This window comes from Enhydra lutris, unplaced genomic scaffold (genome assembly GCF_002288905.1).
Source record: "Enhydra lutris kenyoni isolate GAN:26980312 unplaced genomic scaffold, ASM228890v2 scaffoldscaffold10, whole genome shotgun sequence".
Classification (NCBI taxonomy): domain Eukaryota; kingdom Metazoa; phylum Chordata; class Mammalia; order Carnivora; family Mustelidae; genus Enhydra; species Enhydra lutris.
This window is the reverse complement of record NW_019154094.1, coordinates 9,697,270-9,720,246: the sequence shown is the minus strand read 5'-3', so window position 1 is coordinate 9,720,246 and position 22,977 is coordinate 9,697,270. Positions and strand designations below refer to the sequence as shown.

The 22,977-nt window shown below is 55.4% G+C and overlaps 1 protein-coding gene across 6 annotated transcripts in view; it reads right to left on the bottom strand.

Annotated features, from left to right (window-relative positions):
• The window catches only part of LOC111144190 (testis-expressed protein 264), a 30,368-nt gene extending 7,882 nt beyond the window's left edge, over positions 1-22,486 (bottom strand). The window contains exons 1-5 of one of the 6 annotated variants that reach the window (XM_022498390.1): positions 22,421-22,486; positions 21,374-21,449; positions 18,649-18,940; positions 9,211-9,259; positions 9,038-9,138 (exon numbers count right to left, since the gene is read on the bottom strand). In XM_022498390.1, the coding sequence (XP_022354098.1) occupies positions 9,038-9,138; positions 9,211-9,259; positions 18,649-18,906 (408 nt within the window). In that variant the 5' untranslated portion in view covers positions 18,907-18,940; positions 21,374-21,449; positions 22,421-22,486. Of the gene's footprint in view, positions 1-9,037; positions 9,260-18,648; positions 18,941-21,373; positions 21,450-21,628; positions 22,264-22,369 lie in introns of those variants that run through there. The other 5 variants (XM_022498384.1, XM_022498385.1, XM_022498386.1 and 2 more) reach the window with 5 other exon arrangements.
• Positions 22,487-22,977: the final 491 nt, after the last annotated feature.

Genomic DNA, 22,977 nt, shown 5'->3' with positions numbered 1-22,977 from the left:
ACAATGCAGGGATTTCCGGGGGACCTCAGTCTGCAGCACCTCCCCCAATACCCCTGCTGCACTGACAGGGGCTTACCTCTCCACAGCCAGGGGTGCCGGCAGACAAGGGAATGAGCGGCACACACAGGCCGCCGTGGTGCCGCTGCCTCAGCTATCTGGGGAACACACCACACATTCTGTTCGCATCTCAGGCTGGACTCATTCCTGGGTGGGGGGCACAGATTTGGCCCACACAGCTCAGAGCTCCTGCAGAGGCTCAGATGGCTAAGGTTTCCCCACAAAACCCACAGTGCTGCCCCGGGGAGTTCGTACTACATCAGGGGAAGGGAGGAGGAGGGAGAGAGAAGACCTGAACTACTCTCTTTTGGGAACGAAGCAACCCACGCCCTGGCTTTGGCGAAGGGTGGGGAGGGGGTGTGGAGCAGAAAAGGTCAGGTCCAGGTGGAGACCATTCCCAGGCTGCCCAGAGGCTGGGTCTGCTCAGAGCCAGGTGGCCTCCAATCCCCAAAAGGATGAGGCAATGGGAGCAGGCCAAGGACTGGGTCATACATCCCCCAACTCCACTTGAGCCCCAGAAAAAGAGGAGTTCTTCTCTGTCATCTCTACGTAATCACGGCCCCTTAACCTCCTGCCTCCTGGCGTGAGAGGCCCTGGGCCTCCCTGCTCACCCTGGGCTGCCCGGTCCTAGCCATCCCTCCACTGCAGGCTGGACAGCTGGGCTGCCACACAGCTCGCAAACAGCTGTTGCATCCCACCCGAGGTGGTGGCGTGTCCTCACTGGGTGAAGCGAGGCGTGCTCATTTTTAATTACATAGACACCAACGTGCACCCACCCGCACACAGCGCTCCCTGCAAGTGGGGGCTCAGACCCTGGAGGCCCCTCAGGCAACTGGTCTGCATCGCACGTGCAAAGTGATGGGGGAGGCACAGCAGGCGCCGCTGCAGCTAGGATGTGGCACACTGTTATTATTCTGCCCAGGAACTTCCGTCAACTTCCCTCTCTCTGGCTGCCTCTCATCCCCACTGGGCCTCCAGACAGCCTCTGGCCCAGAACCTAAACCTGTCTGTGGGGTGGGAGGTGACAGCAGGAGATGGCTCTGGGGGCCTTGCCGTGCCAGCAGGGAGAGCCTGCAGAAGGGCTGGTGAGCACCCTCCCCCTGGTAGGAGGGCCCGGAGCTACGAAAATGATGGGAAAAGGAGACAAGAAGAGAGATGGGGCTGCCGCAGAGGGAAGTGAGGGAGCAGAAGTGGCAGAGAGAGCTCAGGCAGGAGTCCAGAGCCTCGCCACTGACAAATAGATAGCTTCTCCTTGGGTTTCAATATTCCCAACTGTAAAATAAAGAGATTGGAACAGATGATCCCAAAAGAAGTGAGAAACTGGAAAAGGTGAATAAAAACACCATCACTGAAAGATAAGATAATTATATACTTGAAAAACCCAAAAAGAATCAATTGGAGAAATTACCACAAGTGTTAAGATCGCAAAATTAACAAACAAGCACAGCCCAGTTTTCTGTGCACCAGTAAGCCAGTTAGAAAATGTAAGGGAAGCAACAGATGAGGGCCCTCTTGGGGTCAGGTCTATGTGGAGGGCCCCCCCTTCATGGCAGGGGAGGGGACGGCAGAGGAGCCAGGCCTGGGGAAGATGGCAAAAAGGGGAAGGTGTGAGGGAGAACGGGCTGGGGAAGCAGGGCGCTGTGCCTGTTGGCACCACTGCCTCAAGACTTTTCATTTTCACCTCAGAGCTGACAGCTTGCCATGCAATTTACACCTCTGCTCGTATTCCTGTGCACCCAGGCCCTGGCTTCCTGGGCAGCTCAAGAGGGGGCCTCAGCAGCCATCAGACCAGGGTGGGCTGGGGCACTGAGGAGCAGGGTGGGGGTGATTCCCTCTAAGCAGGCGCAGGGGACCCAGGCCCTTAAGCACCCTAGTATCTATCTGGACCCGGAAGCCCCCGACCTCGCAGCCAAGCCCAGTCTTTCCCTTCGCTAGGGCCCAACCCTAGCTCAGTCCCACTCTGGACTTCTTGGACCCTTGTGGAGCAGGACCAGGGGATAGGGAGCCTGAGGGTGAGTACCCTCTGGGAGACTTGGGGGCTCAGGCCTGGGATCCCCCACTCTCCCTTCCAGAACTGGGAGAGGAGCCACAGACTCCCAGATGCTGCTGCTACCATGGCAGGCTCCACAGCTCACCCCTCTTCAAGACCCAGCCATTCTCTGCAGCATCTGTGCAGTCAAGGACCTTGAGCCCCGTCCCGTTCACAGGCCGCAGAGAATGCTACTGATTGATTATCCAACAGCAGGAATGCTGCTCAGTGCAGATGGAACCATGAAGCCTAGCACCTGGGAGCCAGAGGCATCAGGAAGTGACAGAGGGGAAGGACAGGTGGGCAAGGAAGGATGAAGAGGAGAGGGTGAAGGAGAGGAGGTAGATGAGAAGGCGGCCCTGAATTTCTCATCTCCAACTGGTACCTCTGATTTCTGCCCTCCACCCCTCTACCCCACCCCGGGGAAAGCCCAACTCCTGGAGCTTTAGGTGTCCTGTTGGTATAACCAGACGGCTAACCTCTCCTGATCTGACGGCTCTGCTAAAGCGCAGAGTTTTTCTGCTCTGGAGGGAAAGCCCCCTCCTCAAAATCTCTCCCCCTTCCCTCGTTCCTGGAATCCGAAGCTTCCGAGAGAAAAGTAACAAAATCCTTCCTCGGAATTCCCATCTGCCTGGGGAAGAAGGCTCCCTCGGGATCTGTGACGGCCCCACCCCACAGTACCATCCAGGCAAGCCTCAGCCCCCAGGGTCCTGCAGGGCTGCCAAGCTACCACATCTGAGCTGGTATTTCAAGAGTGGTGGCTCCCACGCCCGCCCCAGCAAAGGCTGGCTTTGTGTTTTTAGTCCTGAGGTAGGGGAGTAGGGAGAGGTGAAGCCAGAGAGACTGAGGAACAGGTTGCAGGGCCTAGGCTGGCAGTGGGAGAGACCTGGCCTCCTATAGATACCCCCCCAACTCAGCATCCAGGGGCAGCTCCCTAAGGGGAGTAAGGGAAGCCCTGATAAGGTGGGGGGCTTCTCTTGGCTTGAGAGCATCTGGAAGTAGAGAGTCATTCTGAGCCTCAGCTCCATGGCCTCCAGCTCTCCCTCCCATCTCCCTATGCTAAAGTCCTATTCCAAAGCCCAGCCTGGAAGCAGTCATTCAATTGCTCAGCCACCATCAGTGGATCCCGAGGGCATGCAAGACCCAGCTCCACCTCCTGAATCTGAACCCTTGCTCGTCCCCTGCACTCCCGCCACAAGGTACCTAAAAACCACACCCAAATCAGTGACTCTGCCTGACCTGCCTTTTCACGTGGAGAATGCTACCCTTCCTTCAAGGGTACCCTTCAAGGTACCCTTCCTTCCATCTTCCAAAGGTGGCTTTGCTTTCCCTGGTGAATCCATTCCCTCCACCCCCACTCTCCCTGGGCACGGCTAACCTCTGTGGCGGGGGGAAATGGGCGAGGAAAGAATTCTGGGGGCCCATCACTCAGCCCCAGGGCCTGGCGCTCCTGAGAGTACTCTCCTCACTAAGCTGGGACAGGCCAATTAGCAGGGGGCAGCACTGGCAAGTGAGCTGGCCCTGGAGCCCCAGTAAGGCACCTGCAGCAGCTGCTTTCTGTGCCCAGAGCAACCGCCAAGGTCTCCCTTAATGGGCGCCTGCTGGGCAAACGACAGCCAGGCCCTTCCTGCCCTTCGCTTCTGGCTCCCTAAGCTGACTCTGAGAACAGCAGCTTCAGCCCTGACTACGCCCACCAGGCCTACAGACAGAGGGTCACTTAGATGTTGGTCCACTGTACTACCATCCCAGGCCCAACCTGGGGACCATCCCAAGTATATCCCAAGTTCATGACAGGTCCTGGACCTCTTGGGCCCACCCCCACTCATGGACGGGGCAAAGTGTCAAAAAGCAAGCAGTGGCCTCAGCCCAGGCCACCCAGTCTGGACTCGGCCACTGCTTCATCCATTGACCTTGGGTAACCTCCCCTCCCCAGACCTCCATCTCCCCATTTGTTACAATGATTGGAACGTAGGCTTTGATTATGACCCTGTGATTGCCTTCTAGCTGCTTCCCCCATCCCCTGAACAATGCTGCATAAAAGAGGGCTCAGTAAGTAACTGTTGGGTCAGCAACTGAGCTGACGTCCTGCCAGGGGGGTGCTTCCTTATGAAAAATAAAGTTCTGAACTCTCCCGCGTTTGCTCAGCAAGGGTAATGGGCATGGAGAGAGAGATGACCCCAGATTTCACAGCCCACTGGGGTGTCCTCACCTGGATTCCCACTGCAAGGGTCATGTTGCTCCCCACTGGTGTTCTAGCCCCAGAGTGGGCTCAAACCCTCCCCCGACTGACTCCCTCAAAGTTACCCAGGCAGGTTAAGGGGAAGCACATACAGAAGATTCTGAGCCACTGGACAGGACCCCAGGCTCTGACCATGCTGCTGAGAGGAAGCAACAGACTCCCCCACCACAAGAGGCTGACTCACTCCTGCAGGCGCCTTGCTGAGGCCCCTACTCCTTAGTTCCCAGCTGGCTGCCCTGTGACAACACCATCCGGTCACCCACCACTCAAAAGTTCAGTCACCACCAGCCCAGTGAGAACTGCAGGGCTCCCCTCAGGTCCAACTCCCAGTCAGTCATGCTCCCCAGAAACAACGGCTTCTCCTGGGGGCCCTGGCCCTGCCTGCACACGGGATGAGCCCTACTGCCCCCTGACTCCACTCACACTGCAGCTGCCACAGTGTCCTCAAGACCCGCAACAGAAGTGCAGCGGGCCAGGCGTGGAGGGGCGTCTGTCCAGCTGTGTATCTCTCTGAAGACAGAGGTTTCAAAACACTTAAATTCCAGATGTCCTCCTCCAAAAAGCTCATGACCTTGTGAGCCAGAGCTACTCCAGCTGAAGCAAGCACGGGTACAAGTACAAGCCCTAACACCTGGCAGCCAAACCACGGGGACCCCTTAGCACAGCCCCAGGCTCCTGCCCCAGAGAGGTCTGAGAACTCTGAGCTAGGATTCTTGCCCATTTTAAACCCCCTAGTGAGACAACCTCACCATCCCAGCTGTCCCAGAACTTTACCACCAAGACTGTCCCAAACCAACCAGCTCACTATATCCACCTGGACCCTACTTCCCCCAGCTTCTCTACCATTTTGTGGAGGAAGAGCCAATGTCTGACCCCACCTGCCCGCCCTTCCCAGCTAACCAGCTTCCACATGGGCAATGCCCTGTGTCTCCCTAAACTCAGGAGAAGATATCCAACCACCACAAGGACCCTCCCCTGAGAACTCCTGGAAAGCAGAGACCCTGGGGCAGGGGATTTATGAAGATTAGGGATCCTGTTGAGAGGAAGTCGGGTATGGGGTCTTGGCTGGCAGTCTAACACTCTCAATGACCTCCCCGCCAACTGCTATAGAGAGCTATGGGGCAGGAAGTGAGCTCGGGGGCCTCTCACGCACAAGGGATCCCCAGACCTCTCACTCTCCTGGTCTGCTCCAGGTGCCCCAAGTCTCCCCTGGACACTCATTAAGACTGGTTCTATCCTGCAGTGAATTCTGGGACCTTTGCCTATTGCTCTGGGCTGACACCTGCCTGGGTCCCGTTTCCTACAATTTCAAGGACGCTCAGTTTCCTCCTGCAGCTGCCAGCAGACCCCACTTCCTGGGGCTCAGGGGGTGATCTCCTCCTGCCCAAGGACGCCACCTCTTTGGACTCTGGTGGAGCAGCCTGACAAAGCTGGGGCATCTCCCCCATAAAATGATAGTCACATGGTACCCAGGCATCCCCTCACACAGACACTGTCCCAGATGGCTCTGCCTGGAGCCCCCCAGTGGTTTATGTGAAGAAAGGCAGAGATTTAGCCCTTCCAGCTTAGCTGGCCAGGCTGCCAGAGAGTCAGAGGCTGCAACACAGATTACAAAGCTGGGATCTATACATCATTCTAGAATCCCCACAGAAACCTGACAAATGTTTCTCTTTGGGTTCCTTACAGTGACTCCCAGGACCTTTCTGTCTCATGAGGTCAATCCTGCTCCAGTCTCAGGCATGTCTGCAACTGCCAGGACAGCAGCTGCTCTCCACCTCCCCCACCCAAAGCTCTGAGACCATCCACCCCTGCCCCCTGCTGCAGCCTGCCAAGCCCTCTCCCATCCTTCTGGTAGTGGGGCTACTGGCCTCCCCTACCCCTCACGCCTCCTGAGACAGAAAGCAGATGGCTGCCGTCATTCCATTTGAAACACCTCCACAGCAGACCCAGCCTCAGATCCAGAGAGAAGACAGAGAAGTGGAGGAAAAAGAAGGGTACGCACACGCGCGCATGCGTGCACACTTAAAGGCAGCCAGCTGTCAGAGCTGGGAGAGTCAGAAGAGCCCACGGTCTCATTAGCAGCGTCTTTCCTCTGGTCCCAGGGCAGCGGGGAAGAGGGCAGGTGTGGGAGAGAGCTTTATGTTCTCTTCTCTCTGTTTCCCAGGCTGAGAGAGGCACAGGGCCACCCCCCGTCCACTGCAGGCTCAGCCCCTTTGTTTCACATGGTAAGCTCCCCAGAACACAAGATCAGGCTAAACACAGGGGCAGAGATGACCTCTGCCTCCAGAAACCATCAGAGCACCTTGGGCCATGCCTCTGCTGTGGGCAGCCTGGCATCTCTCTCACTCTCCCAGCTGGTGGCCACGCCCACAGCAGTGTGCCTGACGGACATCTCTGGAGAAGCCCCTTGCTCTCTTGTACCCTGGCTTCCTCATCAAAGGCAGGAAAGAGAATGGTAGCCCCCTGCTCCAGTCCCCACCCCAGGAGAATCAAGCCCAGAGCACAGCTGACAGGCTCCCACGGGAGGAGGAGGAGGAAGGAGGAAGGGCTTTCATCAAAGAGGTGACGTCAAAACCAGGCAACTTGTGAAGCTGTCAGGGGCCGGGAAATTTGGACAAAGGTGTCTAAAAATAAACCCCTGAAGCCAGGAAAAGTCTTTGGTGGCTGAGTTGCTCGCCACCACACCACATGCCACATGTCCTGTTCTGAGGTCTGGAACCCAGCAAGTCTCTTCCCAGGGGGGCTCCTCCAACCCTGAGGTTGAAGACAGCAGCGACAGGACTGAAGACACTGCCCAGTAGCCTTTCTTGGGTGAAACGGTTGAGGCCCCCTTAGGACGCACGGTGAATGGGCCTCAAGCACCAATGTCTGCCTTCCTGCCCTTACCACCAGCCAGCGACCCCACCTCCTGCATCACCCCGCCCTCAGCCTCCAGCCCAACTCACCCCCAGGCAAGCACCTCCTCCCCAGCACCCTTCTGGCTGCCACCGTCCAGCTCACAAAGGAACTCCACCTCTATTCTCCCTGTGTCTCTGCCCTACCACAGCGACAGCTGTCCTGTTTCTTCTCTTCCTGTCCTTGACCACCAAGGCCACAGCTGGTGACCCATTTATTCATTCCCTAGCCCTGACACCAGATTTTTCGCCTCCTTAACCAAGATCTGTCTGAGCTCCCATTCCATCACCAAGGACCCTCCCCCAGGCTGCTCTGGAGAGCCCTCAGGTTCCTTTGAATCCACCAAATTGAAATTCCTCCTTTCTTCTCCTGTTTGTTTCTCAGGCAGCTCCGCACTACACAGTCTCCAGAGCTGGTTGCCCTCCCAGCCCCTCCACAGTCCGATCCATTCCAATCCATGCATCAGTCCACCAGTTCTACCTTCAAAATAGATGGTAAATTTCCACTTCTTCGGCATCTCTACAGCCACTGCCCCAGTTCAAGCCACCACCATTCATGTGGAAATCCTGACAGCCCCATAAGCACCTCCACTGGCCCCATGGATCTGGGATCCAGGCCCACCCTGGGCAGGATGAGAGCACCTGTCTTGTACATGTGTGGCTAAGAGGCTCAGATCACGTGTCACTTTCCAGGCTGGAACACTGCAGTGACTTCCCACCATCTTGCTCCCACTCTGCTCTGCCTGGAGTCTTCTTACCCCCTTCTCCAAGGGCTCTTTCAGGGTTCCACCTGAGAGATTACGTCCTCTGAGAGGCTGTCCCTGACCACTGTATCCAAGTTGGTCCCTTGCCCTTCCTTACCATTCTTTTCTAGCATGTATCTCATTTTGTCTGACATTTTAAAAAAAAGATTTTTTTATATATTTTTTTATTTTATTTTAATTTTTTTATTTTTATATATTTTTAAAAGATTTTATTTTTAAGTTATCCCTACACCCAGTGTGGGGCTCGGCCTCACATCAGATCAACAGTTGCATGTTCCACCGACTGAGCCAGCCAGGTGCCTCTTGTCTGACACTTATTACCTATCTCTAACCACTTGCTGTAAATGTGTATTTCATACACCAACATTTCACACTGTGTCCAGCACAGTACATGGCACATAGACATTCAATAAACTCAAGTTGAATGGATGAATAAACAATGCTTTCAAGCCCAACTGGGTCATTCCCAAGTACCCAAGTTTACAAAATGTTCTGGAGGAGGAGGGATGTGCAACAGGGAAAATTTTTTTAAAATCTCTGTGGACACAGAGACCCCTGACCAGATCAGAAACCAAAGGAGATAGGGGCTGCTGCTGCCCCAGCCCTGTGCTCAGGGAGCAGGTGCACAAGCCCATCCAGCGGCCAGGCCCAGGACCACACATGAAGACCTGGGGCCTGCCACCCACAGGAAGCCTCAGGGCTCTGGCTCTGTGGGCCTCAAGCAGGAAAGGGTCAGGGTGGACCTGTCCATCCATTTGAGCCTGGAGCAGGGGCTGAGACCTAATGTCTCTGGTCCAATCCAGAGCCACACTGACCAGGCTACGTTTGTGAACAAGCTCCCTATGCTCCTAGTAGATGCTCTGGCACCCACAAGTCTCTGGCATTTGGGAAAGATGCCAGCAGCATCTGCTCATCTTCCTAGCTCCACATGGGGGCCCCGGGGTGCTGCCTTCCCGAAGGCAACTTTTCCTCCCAGACTGGGCAGTCCTCCCCATCTCCCAGCTGAAGGACTGGCTATCCCCCAACACACACATACACTGGGCCTGTCTCTCACCTTTATGTAGGCATCCAGGGCAGGATGGACACGGCGGGTAGCCAGCCAGATGGACAGGCTGGAGGTGTAGGGGAAGGTGGCTGTCACCACATGGCTGGGTGCTGGGAAGGAAAACACATTGAAGCCAAACTTCTGGTAGAGCTGGATTAGCTCAGGGGAGGGAGACTCCTCACCCTCACTCAGAATGCTGCCCACTGCACAGCGGCACTTCTCAGGGGGTACCTGGAGAGGAAGAACAAGGGTGTCAGCATTGGGCAAAGGAAGGAGGCTCTCAGAACTCTTGCTACCTGGGTTTTGTGCCAGCTCAGGCCTGGCAGAACCATGAGCTCCAACATGCCACAGCCCCAGATACCATGATGGAGAACAGTATTTTCCTTCTGGAACTTATCCGTGGCCCCAGCCTCTGGCATCCTGCTGCAGGGTTCATCCATCCCTTCATTTATGCCTCTACCAAATATGCCAGGCCCTGTGCTATGGAGGGTCACTGGTCCAGAAGCGGGACCACACTGAACTCTGGGTTGCTGACAAAACTGAGATCCTCTTCCCCAGTCCCTCAGGTTGGGCCAGCCACCATCACCAGAGCCCCCAGACCTCCTCTCCAACCCATGCCCCATCCCAAGCCCTGCCACACTTGCCAAGTCCCTTCCTGGCTCAGCCAGAGACTGTTGGTTCCCCTTCAAGTTTCCCTGGGCTCCCAGTACCTGTATGTCACTGCACTGTGCTCCCCTCCCTAGCTGCCCTCCCTCTCCTGGGTCCCATAAACCCAAAGTGGGTGGGGCTCCATGTGAGTCTCTAACACTTCCTAGGCCTGGCCCCAGGCCTGCAAAGCCCAGCACTCACCTCTCCTCTGGCATCAAGGGGCCCCACTTTGTCTCATCTCCTGCCACCTGAGTCTACACCAGGCCCTGATACCCCCAGGGGTATCTAATCCTGAATCGAAGACACTCATCAGAGACCATGTGCTGTCAATCCTGGATTTCCCTCAACTTGAAGGTCCCTTTCTCCTACTATCTGGGGCCCACTGATGCTTAAATTCAAACTCCCTCTACCTCCAGTTGCTTCTCTTGGCCTACCTTCCCAGCACCATGAAGTCATTTTTATGTGTTCTTGCTTCTGCCCTCTCGCCAAGCCCTGTCAACAATACCCTAGGGGTTTCTCAGCCCAGCCCAGCTCTGTCCTTGGAGTCTCACTTTGCCTGGGACTCAAGCACCAACTCCAGGTTCTCACCTCCATGCGGTCCCTGGGGGTCACTGCTAGGTCTCAGCAGCTAGGGCCCCCTTGCCGCCCCCTTGCATCCTATGTCATTAAGTCTAGCCCAGGACTTTACTGGCAGGCAATATGGTGCAGTGGTCAGGACCACAACTTCTGGAGATACACAGGACTGGGAGTGAATAGTGAATCATGTAACTCTGGGTAAGTCCCCTGGTTTCTTAGAGCTCAAGTTCCTTGCAGAATTGACAAACTGAATGAGATACTTCATCTGAGGGCCCGGCCTGGTGCGGCGCTCGGCAAGTACTGGAAGTGCTGTCAGTCATTAGCAGCTACGACACAGGCCAAATAAGTGACCCCTGGCCTGCAGCCATGCCCTGGCCCATTCACCCAAACCTCCCAACACAGAGCTCCTCCCTGCCCATTCTCCAGGTTCAAGCGCTCTCCTGGGGAGTCTTTCAGGGTAGCTGGGTGCCCCCCACCTCCAAACACACGTTTCGCTGTTAACTCTTGCCTCCATCAACTCCACCTGGTAGCAGTCCCATCCCTGGCCTGACACTCCTCCCACCCTACCCTGGCAGAGGCGCTGGAGCCAAATGCAGTACCATCTCTTGTCTATAGATGGTGCAACCGCTCCATTCACACCCAAGGCTTGAGGCAGGAGGCGCCTGGCAAGTGTCTGCTGCAATGCCAATCACTGCGATCCTGACCCCAGCGACTTATCATGTACAAAAGAAACATTCAATATAACTTAGATGGAGAAATGGATGGAAAGCCACCTGACTGATCATCTCTGGCCCTCCTGGGATTGAGTCCCTGGGTCTTTTCGGGGATCACTTCAGCAGCCTTTATGGACCTCCCAGGCTCAACATCCTCCTTGATCCCCAAGAAGCACAACACCTGTGACCACCCTGCTTATAACTTTTCAATGGCTCCCAATTCTGCTCTAGGATGAAACTTTCAAGCCCAGCATTCAACATTGTTTTAAGTGGTCCATACAATAGTGCCTGGATTTGTCCACACACTTGCCTAGCACTCTTTTTGGCATCCCCAGGCCCCAGTAGGGGCCAGAACCCAGGTGGGCAAGTGTCCACTGAGCATCTGAGTGGCAGAGGGAGGGACAAATCCAGGCTCTGGCCCAGCCCGCCTTGCCGGTCTCCTCTCCTACCACAAACCCGCACACACCCACACGGAACTATTTGCAGCTCCCCAAACATGCCACGTCCTCCCATGCTTCCTGCCCTTGCGCAAGCTACTTCCTCTGCCTGGAATGATCTTCTTCACCCTAATCCAGAGTCCCTTCTGCCTGGGAAACTCCTGCCCATCCTTCAAGATTCAGCTCAACCCTCCTCCTCAAATCCTCCCTGCCAAGCAGCCCTTCCTCTCAGATCCCAAATGCCCACCCAAAGAAGCAGGTCTTGTGCTGCACAGTAACTGATGGTTCCTCTGTCTCTCCCCACCACTTCAGGCTTCTAGGCAGAAAGGTCCAGAATCCTGTGCACACAGTAAGTTTCTTGGGGTATCTCAGCAACACCACACGCACGCCTGCACACGTACACACGGGCCCTGCACGTGAGCTAAGCTCTTCCTCCTCTACCTTGAAAAAGGAACTCCCATTACAGGGGAAGGAAGCTAATAAGGGACAGGACTCCTGAGATCCTGGAGGTGTGTCAGCCTCAGGTGCTCCTTTTCTGCATGAGCAGCCCCTCAATTCCACAAGTGGGATACCTCTGCCCCATTCTGCCCTGGCCAGTGGCTAAGGGGCAGCCTAGGAAGTTATCAGGAAGCCCACCACCTGCAAGCAGCCCTGTACCAGCTGGAGCTGCTGGAGTTCCACACCTGAACAAGGCACTGGCAAGGAGATGGAACAGACCCTAAGACCAGCTGGGGAGGGGCAAGGCTGGTCAGGAGTAGAGGAAGGCTTCCCTGGGCTCCCTGGAGAGCCCAGGCCCACCTCCAGGAGAAATGGCCCACTGAGGTCAGGGGCCAAGAAGATAAAGGGAGTGTCCTGATAGCTAGAAACTCCACCCAGCTTGGTTGATTGCAATGCCTCTATTGGGCCTGATCCTAGGAAGTCAGCCTGGGTCTCCCAGTTCCATCTGCTTGTTCACTCTCCTCCCTAGATCAGTCATTTCTCCAGGTACCTGTGCCCAGAACAAGAGCCGTGAGGCCTTTTCAGTCCTGGCATGTGAGAAGAGGGGAGTCTACTTGGAACCTAAAGCTTCTGGATACAAGCTGGCCCCAATGCTCCTTCCAGAGAGGTCTCATGGTGCCAAGCTGACACTGTTGGTGAGGCCATAGAGAAAAGAGAGTCCCTGCCTGGCTAAGACTTCAGTGCGTCTAGAAACTGGACAAGACTAGTATCTTCCAGGATCCAGGAAGGAAAAATGGTGTCAGTGGGTCCAGACCAAACCCAGATGTTGGGTTCAGTCGAAATGGCCAGCCCTAGGGGCATCTGGGTGGCTCAGTCAGCTAAGCATCTGCCTTCGGCTCCGGTCATGATCCTGGGGTCCTGGGATCGAGCCCCGCTCGACTGGGCTCCCTCCTCTGCTCTCCTTCTCCCTGCCATTCCCCTTGCTTGTGTGTCCCCCCTCGCCCCGTGTCAAATAAATAAATAAAACCTTAAAAAAAGAAATGGCCAGCCCTCGATCCATAACCTGCAACATCTGATGAAGTCCAGCTGCGATGCCTGCATATCCAGGCCCAGCAAGCTGCTTCAACTCCTCCCTGGCCAGCATACCCAGCCCAGAGTTACCCAAGGTAAGGGGACAAGTAGGGACAGTGACCTTCACTGGCCTTCACTGAGGGGGAACAGAGCAGCCACAGCTCTTCATTACTGGAGGGTGGGTTCATTTAACCTTCAGGGTGCTGCAGGTCAATACAACAAGCACCACAGGTCCAAGTTCCCCAAGCAGGTGGTCTCCAAAGGCAAAAGCTGGTCCACACTAGTCAGGACATGGGTGACACAGACAGCAGGGCCAGGGGACAGGACCCGTATTTCAGGCTGCAGGGGAGGGAGTAAGCAGGATGCCAACCTCCAAAGCGGGGCCTGGGGGCCTTCTGGAAACTCTCACTTAGAAGTCTTTCAGGGCTTCTTTCTTTTCACCCCCAGGCATAATCCTAACAACAGCTGGCACCTGACAGTGTGCTCACTGACTACCCCAGTTGCTACCTTCCACATGTCAGTTCATTCAATCCAAACAGTGCTGTGCAATAGCTACCATTATCCACTCTGTTTCTGAGACCCAGACGGCAAAGCTATTCAGAAAGGGCCACACGGCAAGGCAGTGAAGTCTGGATTCGAACACAGGCAGACTGGCTCCAGAGCTGCACCACAGGACACAAAGCCACGTGGGAGCCCGAGAAGCAGGCCCTGGCTAGGCAAAGCCTGCATAATGGTGTGTCCCTATGCTGTGCTCCTCTGATGGCCCAGGCATCCTGCAAGAGGCTAGGCCAGAGGCAGGCAAGCAGGGTTCCCAAAAGTACAAAGTCCTAGTGGCATGAGGCCAGGGGAGGGGGTGCCAAGAGTGCTAAGCATCTACTGGGGGCCAGGTTTTGGGCCTTATCCTTATTATTTAGTCCCCAGAAAAACAAAACCCCTGAGGTAGGAATTCTCAGAAAAACCAAGTGACTCCCTCAGAATCACACTCTAACAAGCAGCAGAGCCTTGATTCAAACCCAGAAAGATTCAAAGCCCTCACCTCCCATACCCCAGCCCTCCTCCCTACCAAAGGCAGCTCTGCTGGGAAGAAAGGGCTGTGCCTTTCCAGGGCTCCCCCACACAGTTAACCTGCTAAAGAGCAAAAGCCCAGACTCCATCTGGATGAAAATCATCATGGGTAATTAGGATAGGGAATGGCCTGGGCCCCTGGAAACACCAGATAGCCCTCATTCCCACTGCCCTTGTTGAGGGGTCAACCCTGGGCAATCCCAATCCCTCATTCCTTCTCAAGCCCCATATGGTCTCAGTGCCTCTAGGGATCACGGGGAGACCCCACCTACACACACACACACACACACACACACACACACACACACAGGAAAGGAAGTGTGGCACAGGCCTAAATCAACACTCTTACCAGCCTAAGCCCATGTAGATGTGGTGGTCCCAGGCTGACTCTCAGTGGACTAGGAGAAAAAAGGAGCTTCAATACAGTCTAGTTTACTAAAGGCAGAACCCAAGAACCACCAGTTCCCCCATCTGCCCCATACCTGGGGCAAGCACCCCTTCCTAGGCCTCAGCCAGGTAAACTGAACTTGCTGCCACACCCTACTTGCCTCAACCAGGCTCCCCACAAGGGCAGCAGACAGCTTGCTTAAGGCCCAAACAGCAGTGGAGGCAGGAGCAGCAGGGGTGGAGAAGAAGGTGGAGGGCCAGGATGGCACACAGGACAGCTCCATGGGTACAGTGAGGGCAGCTGACCCAGAAAGGGCTATCACAGGCCAGAGCTGGCCAGGATCAAGTGACCCACTCGGGTCCTCCCAGCTCTTTCCCTCCCCTCCAACACCCCAGGCTCCCAGAGGGACGGGGGCCGCAGACCCCACACCCCACATCAGTAGCAGGGCTGAGGGCAGAGCAATTTTAACTCTTTTCCAGTTTTACAAGAACAGAACTGGATGTGTGTGTATGTGTGTGTGCGCACGTGCATGCACGCGTGTATTCACATGTACACTGGGGTGCTCACTTCGGCAGCACATATACACATGTACACTGGGAGAGGTTGCGGCGCAGGCAGAGATCGGTGACTGACTCAAACTCACCCTCTTCCCTTGGTATTTAGAGGAAATGGCTGCACTCCAAGAACGCTGGGCCCAAGAGGAGAACACCTATAAGCCACTACCAGGGTCGGTCCACTTCCTGTCACATGTTCCCTCATTCCTCCTCCTCCCTCTCCAAAGGCCCTCAGGGATGGAGAATGGAATCCTTTCTCTTGCCCAACAAGAACCAGTTCCAGAAACTTCTTCCGTAAGGAACTCCAGGATCTAAAGTTGACTGACACATACATGCTGACGCTCCAGGACACAGAGCTGATGAGGTATGTATGTTTGAACAGCACCTGACGTGAAAGAGCCCACAGCGATTGCCAGGGCCTTGCCTTGGTGGTGCCCATCCTTTCCTGTGTCACTCCTGGGTCCACAGTCAGACCATGTGAGGCCAGGCCTTTCTCAGAAACCAGCCTCTCCATGCCCAGATGAGGCCGGGCGCTGAGGCCTGGACAGCAAGTGGCTAGAGAGCTGTCAGTCCACACTTCATGGGAGAGGGCAGCATTAATAGCTGGTCTCTCACCTGGTCACTCCCTGCTCCACTCACAGAGCCTGAAATAGCCTCACTGCTCCCTACACTCACACAGAAGCAGGTTCTGGCGCCCACTGTGCTCACTAGGGAGGGAGAAGGTATGGGGATGGGCCACACAACAGCTCAGCCTGCATCCTGTCTGTGAACCAAAATATGCAGGGCCCCATGCTGGACACTGCTTAGGGAAGCAGCCTAGGGAGAAGGCTTGGGTTCTTACGCTTCCCTAGCACTGGATGGGGTCTCTCAGCCAGACTCCCCTGATACCCCTACACTGAGAGGCCCTGAGGGCTGGGCCCTTTGGTCTTCACAGTGCCCCAGTGCCCAGCAGTGTGGCACAGATTAGGTGCTCAAACATTTGTTAAATAAAAGCAAAAAGTGTGAGTGAATTATGAGAGATCAATACCTCAGCTCTTGCTGTCTGATCCTCAGTGTCCTCTTCTATCACATCAGCAGTGTGGACCCTGGGGCCCCAGGGATAGCCATGAGCACCTGAAGTCTGGGGTCCATGGTTCCCTGAACCCTCTGTGAGGATCCCTGCTAGGCAGAGAATATACTGCCCACCTCCCACAGCACGTGGAGACTAAGCATCCTGAGCTATCCAGGTGTCAGGGTATGACCTAGCTCTGAATGGGGACACAGCTATCTTCTGGAGTGACCCAGGACTGAGAGGAATAGGACCAGAGGGACCACTCTGAGCTGTACACTCATCCTCTGAGCCAGCCAGATGTCCACAACCAGGCCAAGGGTCTAGCCCTGGGTCATAATGCTCAGCCTAACGCCTCAGTGCACCTAATTAACATGAATGTCTTGTCCACCCTTCTTTGTTTTTGTTGTTAAACAGCTACTGGAGGCCAGGTGGTAGGATCAATGTCTCACCTATATCACCTAATTTAATTCTTGCTAGACAACATTTGAAGCAGATATCTTAACAGAGCTCTATAGATGAAGAAATAGAGGCTCAGAGAGATTATGTGATATGCTCAAGATCACACAGCATGACAGTAATGAAACAGAATCAGAACCCAGGACTGCCAACCTTGAGGCTGTATTCTCAGGCTGTGCATCCCCCACGCCCAGACTGACACCCAAGTCAGGCTGCACCCAACCAACCCTGGACACCCAAGCCCACCGCCCCCCCCCACCCTGCTAAAGACGGCTATATGGTGCGCTGCCTGGAAGCGGTGGCTGGGCCAGGAGGCCATGGGGAAAGCACACCATGCCAAGATTCTTCTATCTCACTGTTCCTGGGTCAGCCACCAGTGCTGATCCCAAGGTACACTGCTACCTTGGCCCTTTCCTACCTTGGAATTAGCATTTCCAACCCAAGAGCCAATGTGTTGCTTTAGGAACAGGACACGCTGTTGAAGAATGAGGCAACTGCAAGGACTATTCTCCTTCCCACTGAGGCCTTGCAGAGGGCTCGAACTGGGCCAGGTGTGGAAGGAGGGGCAGGGACTTACAGAATAGAGTTCTGCAGGAGGCAGAGTCTAACATCTGGTCGAGGAGCTTCCCAAAGCCCCGCTCCTGCCCCGTGTCACCTAGGCTCCAGCGCTCTTGACTCCCACTTAGCGCGGTCTCCCAACCATGTGACCTCAAATCCTCACTGTCTACTCATCCTTCAACCAGGTCAATGTCACCTCTCATCTGGACCTAGCCCAATCTCCTCAATGGCCTCCCTGCCTCATCTCCTCCCCTCTTTCACCTGCCATCCAGTTAGATTCCTAAAACAGAGGGGGCAAATGGTGCTGCCCCTTGCCTCCCAGACTGCTCTTCCTCACAATGCCTGGCCCAGCAAACCTTTCTACCACTTTCTTTGCCTACCGCATGTCCGCTGGCCACACTTCCCCTGTTATCCTATGTCTGCAAGTCTTTACTGTCATACTTCCCTAAGTCAGGAGCCCCCTCCCGGAGGAGCAAAGTTCTACTCATGGGAGAAGTCCCAGCTACAGTCCACCTCTTCTGTGAACCTCTCAGGCAAACTTGGGGTACCTTCCCCAGACCCAAAGCTCAAAGCTCTGCAGGCATCAAGTACAGTGCCTATGACAGACCCATTTGTATGGTGCTGACTTGCCAGTCACATGAACTTCTTCGAGGGCAGAGCCAGGTGTGCTCATCTTTGGAGTGCAGTTGTCCAGCAGAACCCAGCACAGAGAGTCAGCCCACCCTTGTTTCTAATGAGGCTTGGTAGCAGACAGTGGGTAGGCCTTGCCTACTTGAGTTCTACAGGCAAGGAATCCAGAGCTGGGGATTCCCAACGGTCTGTTTGCCAAGGCTCAGAGCTGAAGGCTGGACTCCTGGTAGAGCTGCCAGCCCATGCAGCTGCAGGCAGTACCACCCCATGCATGGCAAGAGGCCACATTGGTGAGCCCTGACTCACTACAGTGTGTAAGTACAGCCAGACACCCACAGGGTGCCAGTGATGCTGGGCTCATCTCTGACCCCAGCATCCTAGACATTCGGGGCAGCTCACCTAACTCCACTTGCCCCTCCACCCCACTTAGGCTCCAGTGCTCTTCACTCCCACTTAAGGCTAAGGGGGAGGGGCCGTTCCTCTCCAAACCAGGCAGCTTAACATCCAAAGAAATGCCATATCACTGAGGCAGGGGCCACCAGAATGACTGAAGAGGTAGGATTCTAAGCCCCATGCCCAAGGCCTGCTGTCTCAACCCTTGAGGAGTTGTAGCCACAGAAGGAAAGCTGAAAGAGGGAAGGCACAGAAACAATAAGGTATGACTCCAAAGGAAGGGTAGAATCTGAGCAGCCTGGCCTTACAGCCCTGGTCTCAAATGGGGATGAAAGAGGGAGGCACAGCAAGAAGAGGCAGGGGACCAAAGCCCCGGCACAAACTAGGGACACGCAGTAGTATGGCCCCATGCAGTCAGAAGTCCATGGGTAGCCATGAGCTGAGAACCAGACCTGGACAAGGAGAAAGGATGCCTGGAGCAGGAGTCCAGGTTAAATCTGGAAGGAGCTTCAAGCTCAGAGAGGAGGTGGTGTGTAGGATCAGCTCACATATTTTCCCACCCCTTCTCTGGAAGCTACAACACCCCTGCCCCATGTCCATCCATGGGGCAGAACCCCAGCCAGGGCACGGGAGGCTCCTTACCATGTGGGGGTTGTCGTAGTAGATGGCGATGGAGCGGAGCTTGGGGGAGACACTGCAGCTCTCGGTGAAAAGCCGCCCAGTCTCGCTGTAGGGCCCCATGTGGAACTTGTAGGCCACAGTGACATTGCGGATGGGAGGTGAGCCGGCACTCACCGCCACCCTGGCCAGCAGCCCTGAGTACCCGGCAAAGGCCAGCAGTGTCAGCAGCAGCAGCAGAGTCAGGCCCCCAATCAGGCCCAGGAGGAGCAGATCAGACATGGCTCTGTGCCCCCGACACTGTGCCCCAAGACAGCTGCAAAGGAGACAGGAGGGAGAGAAGGCTGGTAGCCTGCTCTGACCAATGTGCCCACTTGCCCGCCAGCCACTTCTGGCCCAATCTCAGCTGTGTGTTGGGTGCTCTGACCCGGGGGGGGGGAGGGGCCAGGGTGTTTACACACCGAGTGACCTAGAAGAGAGCTACAAAGGATGACTGTAGCCACAAGCCTCTTTATTTCTTAATCACAATTGTTGAGGCTCTCAGAACAGCTCTGTCAGCTGGCAGCCTTGGTCACACCTGGGGAAACTGAGTCATAGAGAAGCACAGGAGTGAGTCAGCCAGGGACATACTCCCAGCCCTGACCAACCTCCCCCAAGATGGGCAAGACATCAGCCAGCCTGCCTTTTCCCTACATTACCTCTTCCTTCCCACACACTGCCACACTGCCTTCTTGGCCTCCCCAAGCCTCAGGGACCACTGCCCTGGGCGAGTGCCAGGGTACGATCACTTATTAACGAATAGGGAATACATGAGGAAAAAAAACCCCAGGGGGAAAATGTGCCACAGGAAGAGATTCTCACAGGAAACTTTCCTTTGCTAAGCACATCTGGCCCTCGGAATCTTGCTATCCAGCAACCTCACCCAACTAGAACCAAGGAAAGATCAGATCAAATCAGCCTGAGCAGCCAGAACAAAGTCCAGCACTGCGCTTCCCAGACTTGAACCATTGGTGCTAACAAGCTACATCCCATTTTGCCAGCCCATAGGTTAGAAACTGAGGAGCCAGAAAAGTTTGCTAGAAATGGAAACACATCAAGAAAAACAATTACTCCCTGGCCCAAGGAAGGGGGTGCTGGCCTGGGGAGAGTCACAGCTGGGTCCACTTGCTGCGCTGTTCCTTCTCTCCACCAGCATCTCCAGGTGTTCAGAATTATTCTTTGTGGTTTTGATCCTGCCACCCCCCTCCTCTACTAGGTAGTTCACAGAAAGGCATCCTGGGGTGGCATGAGGGCGTCTTTTTTCTTCCTTTTTGTGTTCATGTCATTTATCTGACAATTGTCCCTCCTCCCCACTGGCCTTTCCTCATTCCTCCTTTCTGTATGGTACAAGCAATAAAGACACTCATTTCAAGGAAGAAAAAAAAAAAAAAAAAAAGGCAGAGAAGCTATCTAAGAGAGGCCCAGGAACACAACAGAGCTGGTGTATGAGCCACTCAAGGCAGACTGTTCAGCCCTCCATGAAGCATGGGGCCACAAGCCTAACCCTCTTATACAGAGGGCTTGACCTGAGTCACCCGGGGGTGGGGTGGGGAGTGGGGGGAATCAGCACAGAGAAGACTGTTTAAAGAGGAAGGGAAACATGTGACCCATTGGAGGAACAGTCTAACCCCAAGTATTTAACATGTAGGGGCACCTGGGTGGCTCAGTGGTTAAAGCCTCTGCTTTCGGCTCAGGTCATGATCCCAGAGTCCTAGGATCGAGCCCCGCATCTGCCTCTCTGCTCAGCAGGAAGCCTGCTCCCCTCTCTCTCTCTGCCTACTTGTCATCTCTGTCAAATAAATAAATAATTTTAAAATTAACATGTAAAATTTAAAAGATTTGAGAACTGAAGGTCAACATTTCAGCCCTATGGAAAACTTAGCTCTATGGAATAATTTGTTCCCTATGGGTTTTGGGTATCAAAATTTTTACTGAAAAATTGTCTTTGGAGTCAATGTACACATAGTGTTAGCCTCACAAAGAGGCAAACTAAACTCCTACATCTCTGATATCATAAAATTGAGATATATCACACTAGTCTTCTTACCCAACTGCCTCACAGCTCTGCTTTTTTTTTTTTTTTTTTTTTTTGATGCATTTGCTGTCCTACTCATCTTGCCTCCAGTTAGTTTCATTCCTGTTTTCTTTGGTGACGATGATGATAAATCTTTTACCGAGTACTTACTATAGGCCAGGCACTATCTAAATGTTGAAACACAGCTACTTTATTAATTCTCAAGACAAGGTAGGTATGAATCAGGAGGTTAAGAGACTTGCTCAAGATGACACAGGTACTAAATAGAGCCCTAGACCAAAATGCAGGCAATAGGAACCCAAGTAGTCTGACTCCAGGCCCCATTTCTATCTCCTCCTTCCTGGTGACAAGGTTTCGAGAAAAGTTCAAGCATCTAATCCATGCTGGGACATCTCTGAACCCAAGGCTCTCAGCTGGAAGCTCTCACTCAGCAGGTAGGTCTCCCCATTGCCTCAAGAGTGACCATCTCTCACTTTGACCTACCCTCTCAGGTAGGTCACTCCCCATTCTCCTCAAGGCAACTTAGTTCCCACCTCCCTCTTCCTCTCACCTCCTACACTACCCAGAAGAGAGGGAAAATGCACCCCAGAGGTTAGGTCTGCACAGGAGGGAGGCGGGGCAAAGTGAATTTCCCCATACTCAAGAAAAAAGGGCAGAAGGGCTGGGGAAGCTCACCTGAAAAGACAGGCTCACTTTTAGCAACTCATGGCATCCAGCGCCGCAGGGACCAAGTGCTCCAAGCGCTCCTGTGCTGGGGGCAGAGAGAAAATCACCACTGAGCCGGGCACCCTGCCTTGACTGTTCCCTTTTCGGGGAAAGCCCACTAGAGTCTCTACAATAACTCTCTTCACAAGGTTGCTCTTCTCCCTCGTCCTCACATCCCTTACGGAAATCAGAAGCCAAACCCGGCCTCATGACGTGAACTCTTACTGGGGCCAGGCTCATGCTCCTGTTCTAGGAGAGCCCTCTTCCTGGAGGGTTCCAGCCACCGAGCCTGGCTCTGAAACAGCCCCTGCCGCTGACATCGGGGAGGCTGTCCCCTTCTGGCCTCTGTTTCTCCTCGGGTCAGGGGAGCGGTCCTCTGGCCGGGTTCCGGCGAGGGGTTGGGTCCTCTGTCCCGCGCCGACTTCCTGGAGTTGCTCACTTGCGCCGCGGAAGCGGGCCGGGCCCTTAAACTTCGGTGCCAGAGGGGAGCGAAAGACCCGGGTTCCGAGGGGCCTGCGCGGGAACGAGGTGCGCCGCCTCCCACTCTGGGCTTCCAGCCCTGCTTACCCGCACCTCGGTTATTTACCCAGCCCCTTTCTTTCCAGTCACAACCTCACCGGGCATCATACACCTCCGTAACTTATGAGACGCTAAAGTTTGTAGCCACCGCTGCGAGGGCGGCCTCCAGGGGCAGGGGCGGAATTAAAGTGCGGTTCTTGCCTCAGTTCCCCACCCCCACACCCCCGCTCGGGCTTCACTGCCACGGGACGTGCCCTGCACCGGAGGCCGAAGCAGGGGAGACCCGGGGTGGCAGACTTGTCTAAGGTCGCGTTCGGGCCCCTGGACCGGTCGGGGCCAGCTGCGGGCGAGACAAGATGCAAAGAGCGGCCTGGGCCGCAGGGGTCATGGAGGGGACGCGGGGGCCCTGAGGTCGCGCCCAGGCAGACGGAGGTTCCAGGCCCTCACCGAGCGTGGGGCCGCCCCGTCGGGACGCCTCTCCTCCGGCCGGGCCCTCACCTCAGCGGCCGCCCGCCGCGGACGCCGATCCGCGAAGGCGGCTCCAGGCTAGGTCGCGGAGCCTGCGCGCGCCCGCCGCGCACGTTCGCTCCGCCCCCTCTCGCGGCGGGACGTGGCCGTGGCCGTGGCCGTGGGCGCGTGCGCGCGGGACCCGGAGGGCGGAGGACTGCCCCGCCCGGTCTCCATGGCAACGAGCGGCGCCCAAGTGGCTCCCCGCCACACGCACACCCCCAGCCGTCAGGGGCGGAGCCCACTGAGCACCTTCCTGCCTGTCGCAAACTTACCCGGTCCCAGCAGTGGGAGGCGGAGGCAAGTCAACCTGGTCGCCCACAGCGGAGAGCCAGGCTGGGGTCCAAGGAAGCCCTCGCCAGAGTGGAGCGTTTGAAGAGGCTCGGGAAGTTCAGCACAGCAGTATCAGCCCCTGGCATGCATCTGTACCACCCTTCGTCCTGCCACTTTCTCTCACTGAAGCTTCCCGAAGAGACCTGGGAACTCAGCAAGGCAGGGCCACTTGTCCCCCTTTTACAACTGAGGAAACCGACGCCCAACTTGGACTC